Source organism: Hylobates moloch, unplaced genomic scaffold, assembly GCF_009828535.3.
Source record: "Hylobates moloch isolate HMO894 unplaced genomic scaffold, HMol_V3 SCAFFOLD_14, whole genome shotgun sequence".
Taxonomy (NCBI): Eukaryota; Metazoa; Chordata; class Mammalia; order Primates; family Hylobatidae; genus Hylobates; species Hylobates moloch.
The window spans coordinates 45,783,555-45,794,901 of NW_026652289.1; the positions used below are offsets into that span (position 1 = coordinate 45,783,555).

Sequence of the window (11,347 nt, forward strand, 5' to 3'; positions counted from 1 at the left end):
AGTCAGTATTTGCAATATAAACACAACACTAAAGGAGAATGGACAAAATCTGGTTTCTCACTGCAAGTATGAGGATGAAATGAGAGACCAAAGAAGACTGAGGGCATGGAGAAGGGTCTGGCAGAGAAAGGGCAGGTGGGAGGTAGAGCTCCTTCAAGTGACAGATATTGGGCTGAGTCTGCCTGTGAGTTTAAAGTATGCATGACACATTTGTAGTGTTCTCTAGCTACTTAGTTCAAAGACAGTGATGGGGAAAATACTTATTCTTTTGATGTCTATGAATCAAAGTATAAACTCTGTGCCAAAATAATTTAATGTCTGTGCTTTTTTTCTTAAAATTATTAGTTTCAAAAACTGAAAATATATGAAATAGCTGAAAAACATGCAAACATTACCTTAAAAGCCAAGCCAAATATTTCTTCTTTAAAAAAATTTAAGAACTGTACAGAAATGTAAATTATATGGATATATTTTTTCCTTTATAACCTAAATATGGGAAACCTCAGAGGTAATCTTTAGAAACCTTTGATAACAAAAAACCAAAAGATATTAATTGCATGTAAAGGGAACTTTCCGAACATAGTTGAATCAGCCTGAGGAAAAAAATACAGAGCAAAACACACACTTTAGCGTAATTTTACCTAAGTTACATAAGCAATGCAACTTCACTACTGCTGCTGATACAAAATAAAGACGAAATTGTGAACATTTCTAAGTAAAATTTTGTAAAACATTCTTTTGGGGATTCATTGAGAACTAGGTTTTCGAAACTAAGTTTTTAAAAAGAAAAGATCAAACTTAGTTAATTATGCCATCCTGATCCCTTTCTTCAAATTCAGCGTGAAGTATCATGAAATGCTAAGAGTTGACAGTATAAAACTTTTACCTTCATAACAAATAATCCAAGAAACAATTAGAGGACTACAGAACAAGGACAACACTTCCGGAAGCTGATGTACAGCTAGAAAAAAAATTTGAGGTTTGAGTATTTGGTAGGATCACACAAATAATCTGTAGGAGGAGACAATCAAACTAATCTAACTATATGAAAAAATGTTAGAACCCTGAATTAAGAGTTTACCTGAGGCAACTATTTCCCTATGGACAGGGCTGTTTGGCCTGACCCTCACATTTTACTTCTCCATCTCTCTTTTGTTTCACATTAGTTGAATGAAATTATCCCCAAGGCAGAGTCCTCCTGTGATTTGTTAGGCTGGTTTATAATAATGAGTCCATGTGTGGACGGCAAGAGTGACAGTCTGTTTGCCTATAACTATGTGAGGTTTGAGAAGGCCCCAAATTGGACCCTGGAGAAAGAAGTCTGTTCTCTGTTTATACCCACCTTCTTTGGCTAAAATAGGCATGTGTCTGTGCGGAGAAATGGTGCCACAATGGAATCTTGGAATTTCCAGAATTAGGAAAAGGACTTCAAAGGATGACAAGATATGCAGAAATAAGGTTTTCAGGTGGAAACCAGTTTAAAAGGAAAAAGAAATGCTTTCCAGATGCTTCTTTTGAGCAGAATCCAGTTATCTTTAACATCTCTCAGAGAAGTCATCAAAAATAAAGAAACAAAAACTCTGCAGTAGAACACTTGGAATTAGGTAATTAAAAGTACCAACTCCCTAAATCTTGATTTTAGATACCAAAAAGATGGGTGGCTCATCATTGAGATTTTACCTTAGCTAAGGTATTTTCAGTTCTAAAAAGGACAGTTTCTGACAAAAGTAACCCACTCTAAATGACAGCTGTAGAGGAGAAAATTCACCCTGGGGTGAAGCACACTCCTGTAAGTAATTTACCCTGTGGAACCTTCAGGGCATCCCTTTTAATGGCCACATCAAAATTACTTCTAAAGCCACATACAGAAGCTAAAAGACACTTTTGCCCCCCACTCCATAAGGTGCAGTTTAATTTTACTGACAAATTGAACTTTTAAAATGTTCCCCTGTTTATACTTATCCCTAGGCATTCATAAATGACAAATGTGTACTTAGGGACAATTATTTTGTTCCACAGGGCAACCTGTATGGCTTTTCTCTCTCATCTGTCGGGCTGGATCGTCTTTCCAACTTGATGATCTTGAGGTACAGAAAGTGGGCATGGGCCTGGGATGCAGGCCTAACTGCTACATGGGGGAGATGCAATAAAAAATAAAATAGCCCTCTAGTAAATCTCATGCTTCCGAGGCAATTACTTCATGTTAGTCAATATTTCTAATGTGAATTATAACCACAGCAAATAGATCACTGTAGATATCAATGGCCAAAGAACTTTAACCACTTTCTGAAGGAGGAGAATGTCCCTAAATCCTTACTAGCCTGAAAGGACACTATAGGTACAGATGATATTCAAATTAAATTATGCAGATGACTGAACATAATTACGAGTTCCCAAAGTGTGAGCAGCATGTGTGCTAGGTGAAGATTTCACCACCTCTTCTCAGCATTTAACTACAACAGGAACACGTTCAACCAACAGTTGACTTGAAATAGTAATAGTTTCTTAGTGAAATTAGTTAGCAAACTTATTAGATGAGAAATCAAACGATGACTCGTATCTTATTCGTTTTAACCATTGGAAAGTATGCCAAAAAGAATAATTATTTCTCAAAATTCATCATCACAAAAGGGGAAGCTATCTTTTCACACCTCTTTAAAGAGCAAATCAAATCCAGTATAATTTGTAACATCTGAAGTAATGTTCTTTTATATGATGTACAAAATTTTATTTTGACAAACTATTTTAACAAGGTTTTAATAATATGTATCAACGAATCTGGGAAGGGATCACTGAAAAGAGAGTCAGTGTATCCATCACTGAACAAAAGTTTCAATATATAAACACGTATTTGCAAACTCAGGGTCGAAGACTCTTAGAATCTTAGAAGAGATACCATAAAGTCGAATAGCAAATTAAAACAATAAACAGCGAATAAAAAAAAATCTGCCAAATGCTGTTTTTCAATTCACTTACTGTCAAGCCAAAATCTTGTCGCTTTGATGAAAAGAATGTATTTTTCAAAAAATTATTGCTACATCTGCTCTGTGGTCCTATGCAGAAACACGTTCTCTCTCCCTCATACACACAAACACACACACTCTCTCTCTCTCTCTCTCTCTGACAGGGATTCCCAGGACACCGGTGGGGCCTCTTTTAGGCCCCTTAAGTGTTAACAGCAGAGGCCTGGCTGAGACCAGGCGTCTGGGCCGATTTAAATGCCCTTGCCTTCAGAGGACTGCGGCGAGCACAGCCATAAAACCAGGGGACGTTACCGAACCCCCGAGCGTCTGATGTCCCACACCCCCCAACCGCACACAACTTCACTCACACAATTAAGGCTGGGAGATGGCATTCCACTTAACTGTCAGACTCGGAGCAGTGGCAGCCCCGCAGCCACAAAGAGATGCCTTAAATGAGAAGAGCATGTTTCTACACCGCATTTGAGAAAGTTTGGCTCGGAGCTACGCGCTGATTAATATCAGATCTCCTTCACTCGCCTCGCCACAATCTTGTCACATCTGGCTGACAAATCCTGAGGAGCTCAGGCAAAGCCAGGCGGCGGCGGGGCTCCGGGTCTGGGCGGCGGCTCCGGAGGAGCAGCGGGAGACCCCGCAGCGGCCTCCTCCTCCTCCGCCCGCGGCCCCCAGCCTCGCCGCCGCCGCCCGGCTCCCAGCACGGAACCGACGGGGCGCTCCCGAGACGGGCGAGCCACGCGCTCCCAGGTCCCGAGGCCAGGCTGGGCGGGACTGTTAAAGGAGCTCGAAGTCGGGGGGCCGGGGGCTGCCCGTGCCGGCGCTTCCCATGCAAATCCCTGCAAACCCCTGCAGGCAGCGGCGGGCGCAGCCGCGGGCTCCGCAGCCCAGGCCCACTTCCTGTCAATCCAGGGAAACCTCGGGGCGGCGGACGCGGCTCGGCCCGGCTTCCACCCCGGAGCCCAGGCGCCTTAGCCCCGTCCCAGCGCTTTCTGAAAGACGGGCCACCTCGCGCGGAGCCGCGACAAGGACTCCACGGTCCGCAGTGAAGCTGGTCAAATCTGCCCCGCACACGGTCAACGCTCGGTCTATGTCCCGTACGCTTTCGGACCGGACCTGTCTAAATAGCGATTTTCAGTCGTGGGCTTTTTTGTTCTTGTGGGTTTTTTAAGTTTGTTTTTTGTTGTTGTTGTTGCTCTACAAAAGACTTGTCCCGCAGTGGACGGGAGCCTCCTCACGGCCACCCGCCCGTCTCCGCAATTCTCCTCAGAGTGACCGGAGGCTGCCGCGCGCCCCGTTCTGCAGAGAAACAATCCCCGGGGAGAAAGACGACCGGTGTGAAATATCAGCTGTTTCACAAATTCTGAGGTAAAAGAAAAAAAAAAAAAAAAAGGGGTGGACCCCCACAGGTGGAAACAGCAAGTCCTAACGTCCTGGGCTGAAGTCTGGGGTGTGGGCGGCGGGGAGTGGCGTGTAGGGTACCCGCCGAGTGCCGCCGCCGATTTCCACAGCCTCGCCCGCCGACACCTCCGACGCGCCCGCTGCCCCGGCGCCGAGACCGTTTGCCGGCTCCGGGACGTCGGGCGGGGACGGGTCCCAGCGCCCCCCCCACTCTCCCGGCCGGAGACCACGGTCCCTCCCGCCGCGCCTCGGGGCCGCGCTGCCGCGCAGGTAGCCAGCTGGCCCTCGGGAGGTGGCCCTCAGGTACCCACGGGAGCCGGAGCCCAGCGGCGTCCCGAGCCGCCTGCCCCGCGCACAGAGAGTCCCCGCGCCCGCGGAGGGCGCCGCGCTTACCTCGGCCATCCTGCGACCGCTGCGGTGCCGGGGCTGCCGGCGCGTCTCCCCGGCCCGGGCCGCCCCGCGTCCGCCCCGGCTCGGCGGGCGCCGCCGCATCCACGCTCCGGCCGTCGGGGCGCGACCCGGCGAAGTGGGCGGCTCCCCAAGCGCCCAGGCTGCGCCGCACGATGGCCGCCCCCGCCGCGCACCGCGTGTGCCCGCACGCCCGCCCCCTGTGCCCCGGGGACGCCCCTCCGCCCCTCCCCCTCCGCCCTCCGCCCTCCGCCCACCGCCTGGTCGCCCCACGCTGCGGGCGCTGCTGCGCCGCCCGGCAGGCCGCCTCCCGCCCGGGGACCGGATAACGCCCTAAGTCAGCGCAGCTGAGGCGAGGCCGTGGCCCCCGCAGACCGCGGAGACCTCGCCGGCGGCCGGCGCGGAGGTGTCTGCCCCCGCCGGGCTTGAAGGCACTTGTTGGTAAAAGACACAGACGTGTCGGTGTTTGCCTCTCCTGGGGAAGGGCGAAAAGCTCTGAAGTTCTCTGGCGCTCTTCTCAGGAGATGATTCGGCCTCCCCTCCTACCCTGGGGCGTCCTCGGGGTCTCACTGCCGCCGAGGAAGAAGGCAGCGCCGCCCTCGCCTGCAGAAACCTCATTCCTGAGAAAGTGCGGGACGAGCGTCCTGGGATGTGGAAAAAGGGGGTCGCCAGGAGGTTTTCTTAAGAACTCAAACAAGCCCCCCCACCGCCCCCCCCATACACACACCTTCCCTTGGGTGGTCTGAAGAGTTAAAGTCCCAGCTTGACCACTTTCCCAGGACAAATGGCTTTGCTCTCTGGGTCTCAGTGGCTTCAGTTGTAAAATGGGATTAAGTTTTTCGCGTCTTACTGGATGCTAGGGACGGAATGAAATGAAGTGCCCTGGAGAAGCCAACTGGAGGTGGTGGCCCCGAGAGCAGACGCGGAGGGGCTGAGGCCGCACAATCCTGGAGCCCAGGAGCTGACGGAGATCGCCCACAGCTGCTGCAGCGGCGCCCTGGTTTCTGCTGCCCCGGGGCAGGGCAGGCCTCTCCCAGCCTCTACAGCTTCTTAAAAGGAGTCTGTAAAGGCTAGACTTGGGGGGGCGGCGGGGGTCCTGCTTTCTCTTTCCCCAGTTTCTTCCACCTGCCTTGCTGCTGGTGGCGATCCTTGAAAAGGAAACAAAGCTCTTCCTTCCCTCTCTGAGAGGAAAAGGAAGATGAAATGAGTTGCCCTCAGCCACCCAGAGTGTGCCTGGTTGTAGCTATGGAAGGCACAGGCAGGTGGAAGGCTTCCGAGGGGAACAGAAGGGAAAGGAGGGAACAGGGTATACGAGGAAGAAAGTGTGGCTGTCTGGGCGTCCTGGGGTCCAGCGGGTCCTGCTGCCTTTCCCGGGGTGGACACACAGGTGAGTGTCCTGGGCCTGATGTGTGGCGCCTTTCGTTGTAGGCTTGAAGTCTCCTGGCCTCACGTGATGGACCTCGCCTTAGGGGGGAGATTCATTTTTTTTTTTCACGTGGCTAACTTCATGGTGTAGCTTTGCTAGATTCATTCCGCATCTAAACTTCTTACCTCTCATTCCTCCGTGCCCCTGTATTGAGGCCTTTCTTCTAGCACCTCCTTCTCTGTTTGTTGTAACACAGTGCATCTTTCAAGGACTTTCTGGAATGTCACCACATCTCAAAAACCTTCCCTGATCCACCAGGCCTCCACTCGATGTGCTTTTGCCCTGTTGTGACCCCCAGGCGCTTTTTTCTGCTTCTTTCATCGTGCCAGTTGCATTCTGTAGCCTAGTTGTGATGTGTGCTTGTCTTAACTCCTTTGGTCGTTACTCATCTTAGTGGCTTCTGTGCTATGAGATACGGTAGCAGATAAACCTCTGGTTTTGCAGTCAGAATGACCCGGGGATAGCTCATTCCTAGCAACTGGAAACTGGCTGAGGAAGTCAGCTTTCTTGGCCCCTCTTTCCTTCTCTATAAAAGCAGATATGAAAGCCTGTCTCAGGCCAGATTGGTAGGACTAAATAAAATAGTCTCTGTTCTGCAAACCCTTACCCCCTTTCCTTTCTGCTGCATCTAAAACCAATTTTTGGATTAACGTAAATTTGTTACCTACAGTAATATTATAACCAAGAGAGATCCTTGATTACAATATTACTGAATGCCACCTATGCCTATTGTAAATACACCACAATGTCTATGTCCCAGGCGGTGGCCCACTTAAATAACTTTAATCTGTCCAATTGAAGGTTTTGGTCATTATCTTTATATTAATTGCAACTAAATTATATGTGTTTTAGTAAAACTTTCTGCTAGCAACAAATATCAGAATCAACTGTGTAACTCTATTCCTAGCTACAAACACAAGAAGGGTTCTGGCAGTACATAATTTGAAAACATGAAAACAAGCTGCCTCTTCCAACATGTACCGTTGGGATCGACAGATACATTTTTTTCAAATATGACAATTTAGACCGACATATAGGGAATCAGTAGGTCGAGATAAAAATTACTAATTAATCTTTTGCAGGTTCATTTTAAATCATGTACCTAATAGTACCATGTAACCTCTGAAATCAGTCCTCAAATTTATTTCTGAGGTCTGATGGGCTTCTCTGCCATTCCTTGGAAATGTAAGTAGAAACAGGAACAGAGAAACCACCTGTGCCTGTAGACAGGCGTGTGGTACTGGCTGGCTAAAGACTACCCAGACCATCTTCCTATTTTCCTACTGGTTACCAGTGGGGTCTGGCATGGCCTTTCCCTTCTCTAGACCTCACCTTTTTCATCTGGCAAATGAGAGCATCTCTGAGAGCCCGTCCTGCTCTTGCAAAGTCCTCACGTTTTGCTTCTATGTTTCAACCTTGCCATTTTCTTTTGTGGCAAGTTCCTTGTCTTGGCAAGTGGTAAAAACAGACTGTCTTCCCTAACTTTACATTATCAAGGACTAAAAGAAGCTTTATTAAAAATTGGAAAGATTGAGAAGACACAAAATAATGAAATCTTTGTGACCTGATGATGAGGAGGTAAGAATCAGCTCTTCTGAGATGCACGGCTTGATTGGGTTGCTGTGTCTCTGACTGAGGCATTTCCCAGAGTGAATGTGTTGTCACTCTCCATCCTGAGAATCAATGACAAATGCTGAGGGGCTGGGCAGGCTGAGTCAGGGGGAAGTGGGGAGGTGGGGGGCCATGTGAACCCAGAGCCAGTGCCTGTCTGAAGTGGGCAGTAGTTACTCTACTTGTCATCAGCCAGGAATGTGGGCTCAGTTTTGCCAGATTTCTTGAGTTTTCAAGAGAAGCTGTAAATGTTCTGATGTTTAAAAGTTGGCAACTCATTCAAATTTTTGATAAATACAGTATGAGTCAAAGAAAATGTTTGCGAGCTGAATCTGGCCAATGTGCTATTCATTTCCACACTCTGCTATATAGTGATGTCTTCTTGAGGCCTGGGATTGTAGCACATAATAGATGTGCAATAAATATTTGTAGCGTGAACATCACTCCTGATGGAGAACAGCTTATAACCTCCCTAAGTTTTAAATGGAATTCTCGAAAAACACACTGAGATTAGACACAACCTTTTTGTGTTGGATCTGAAGTCCGCAAATGGGCAGGTAAACCTTTCTAATATTTACACCCTAGAAGACCCCCTCCGGTTGTCAATAAATAATTCTGTTAAATACAGAATAGCCTCTTCTTAGGAAACTAAATCTCACAAGCAGTTTTTCCCCAGTGGGGACAGATGAGCTTGAAAAAGATTTTAAAGAATATTTTTAATCACGGAAATCATATTAGAAAAAAAAAAACACCTTTTAGCTGTAGAGGTTTGGGCACTAACAGTGGGAACATCACGATACTACAGCAGGTCAGGCAAGCAGGTAATCTGCCTGAGGAGGTAGCCGCCTCTCACTTGAGCCCACCAGCATCCTGGAGGAGGAGCCAGCCCTGGGGCTGTTGGCAGAAAGACAGGGTGAGGGCCAAAGGGGCAGGGCAGGCAAAGGCTTTTGAAATAGCAGGGTGGGCAGAGAGCAGTGGCCCTGTCGGTGGCCTTCTGTGGTGTCCTCTCCTGAGTCCTCCACATTCCTCTGAGGTGTCAGGAAACAGCAGGAGGCAAGAGTCACCTTTGTGCCGTCACCTCCCAGCCCAGAGACAGACACCTGGTGGCGGCAGGTCTGGGCACATCTGCAGCTTGGCTCGGTGTTAGAGCCTGACTAAGCAGCACTTGGGCCAAACTGGCCCCCCCATGCAGCTGTCTGCTGGGGGACAGGCTGGCCTGCCACAAACCTGGCACAGGTGTCACAATTTCCCCTCTTCAGCTCCAGGGCTGCTCCCTTTTGAGGGAGAGGACAAGAGGCCATCCCAAATGTGGCCCAGGGTTTTGGTGGCAAAAAATTGTTGCTGTTCCTCAATCTGTCACACAAGGCCTGGGGTTGAAGGGAGCAAAATACCCTGCAGGTCATGCTACACAGAGGCGAATGCACTGTGCTTGGCATTTTGGGTTTTGCCAAAGATTGCCAAATCTCAAGGGGGTGGTGGGAGTTGGTGTCAGTGAGGAAGTGATAAATACAGTAGTAAATTCCAAAGTGAAAACAAACCCAGGCCTGATTTGTAATTACTGCTTGCCTGAATGTGGCTGCCAGTGATGCAACTTGTGAGCCTCAGTGGCATCTTCTGCAACCAGAAAATTCTCATTTCTGAAACAGACAAGTTGAAGGCTTACAATGATTTTTTCAAGTGGAATGCTTGGAACAAATATTGAAAGTTTGGCTACCATTGCTTTGGTATGTCTGGGGTGTGTGAGGTTAGCTTCTCATTTAGGCTGTTGTCCATGGCTTTTAAACAGTCAGCAACAGTCACAAGAAGGCGATGGCTTGCCTTCCAGACAACTCATTCTTTCATCACCAAGGCAGTGGGAAGAAAATACCACAGGTTAACTTATCTCTGGACACTTTGTTTAGAACAAACTTGTCCAATCTAAGTTCTGTGGGCCACATGTGGTCCAGGACAACTTTGAATGCAGCCCAACATTCAAAGTTTAAATTCTTAAACTTTCTTAAAACATTACGAGTTTTTTTGTTTTTTGTTTTGTTTTTTTGCTCATCAGCTATCATTAGTGTTAGTGTATTTGATGTGTGGCCCAAGACAATTCTTCTTCCAATGTGGTCCAGGGAAGCCAAAAGATTGGACATCCCTGATTTAGTACTACACGTGTGGAAGAAATACTTAGTTGTTGAAAATTCCTTAAACTAGGCACTTTACAGATTGAGTTGGTGAATTTGGGGTGAGTTTCATGAGGCAGGACAGGTCCTGCTTGGATGGGTTTTGGGAGGCTGGTGAACATATATCAGAAAACTTTTAAAGTTCATTATGCCTTGGAACATGGTGTCTTCTGCAGATTTAATGATCCATTATCCAAGGTGAAGGAGGATATATTTGGTAGGTCATATTGCTTTTGGAAACTGAGGATAAAAGGGTTAGGGAAGATGGGCTATAGGACAAATTTTGAATCATTCTCACTGATATCAAATGGTAAAAACATTTTTAGGGGGATAATTTTTGTATATTAAGGGAAGAGAGAACTCTGCAAAAAAAATTTGAGTTACCCATTTTGTTGTTTTTGAAAAAGTAAAACCATCTTTAAATGTCTGACTTAGAAATTTTATAGAAAACAGATTCCCCTTTATAGAGTTTATGTCTGATATTGAATAAAAAAAATAATTAGCAATCCAGGCTGTGCATGAAAAAAGATTATAGCAGGCAGTGTGATGTGTAACTGGCCTCTTCACCCTTCCTTTTGTTCCTTCTCCACAGTGTAGCAGCCATGTTCTCTGGGTAATCAACCCCAGTCCCATAGGTGATTGGCTCAGGTGACCCATGCCTAAACCAATCAGCACCAAGGTATTTTCCTGGGCACAGGAATTGGTTCCAGGTCGTCCAGTCAGCTTAAAGCTCAGAACTTTTGTTTGATGGGCATGAAATGCCAAGTTCTTTTTTTCCCATGGAGTGAAAAAGGATAACATGTAATCCCTGTTGTTCCTGGCATCTTGTGAATAATAAAGGTAAATCGGGCTGGGAATAGAGCTGACATGTGGAGATGAGAGCTGAGAGAATTGTAGAGGAATTCAGCTGGAGCTCTGATTCACGCCTGAAGCCTTTGGCCTTCATGGATCTGTGAAAAATTAAATCACTTTTGTCACTTAAGCCAGTTTGAGATGGGTTTTTTTCTTATTTTTAAGAGAAAGCTTCTCAACTGATATAGAAACTTACTTTCAGTTTTACTGGAAGATTATTCTGGATGAAGGATAAGTGAAATACCAACTGTTCTCTGTCATAACAGTCTTTGTTCATTATTTGCACTTTTAGATGACATTGGTGATGGAGGATTAGGAGAGAACCTCCTGACACAGACCTTCAATCCACAAACCCTGGGTCAAGTGAAGAGATTTTTCCAATCAAAGTACATTGATGTGGCCGGGCGCGGTGGCTCACGCTTGTAATCCCAGCACTTTGGGAGGCCGGGGCGGGCGGATCACGAGGTCAGGAGATCGAGACCACGGTGAAACCCCGTCTCTACTAAAAATAC

General features: G+C 47.2%; 1 protein-coding gene across 6 annotated transcripts in view; it reads right to left on the reverse strand.

The window, feature by feature from the left end:
- Positions 1-11,347, reverse strand: part of BNC1 (basonuclin zinc finger protein 1) — a 126,367-nt gene that overhangs the window by 26,051 nt on the left and 88,969 nt on the right. The window contains exon 1 of one of the 6 annotated variants that reach the window (XM_032175016.1): positions 3,366-3,688. The exons of 2 other annotated variants lie outside the window; for them this stretch is intronic. In XM_032175016.1, coding sequence (XP_032030907.1) covers positions 3,366-3,443 — 78 coding nt within the window. In that variant the 5' untranslated portion in view covers positions 3,444-3,688. Of the gene's footprint in view, positions 1-3,331; positions 3,689-4,769; positions 4,869-10,527; positions 10,934-11,347 lie in introns of those variants that run through there. 3 more of the 6 variants (XM_032175015.2, XM_058427175.1, XR_009209562.1) reach the window with 3 other exon arrangements.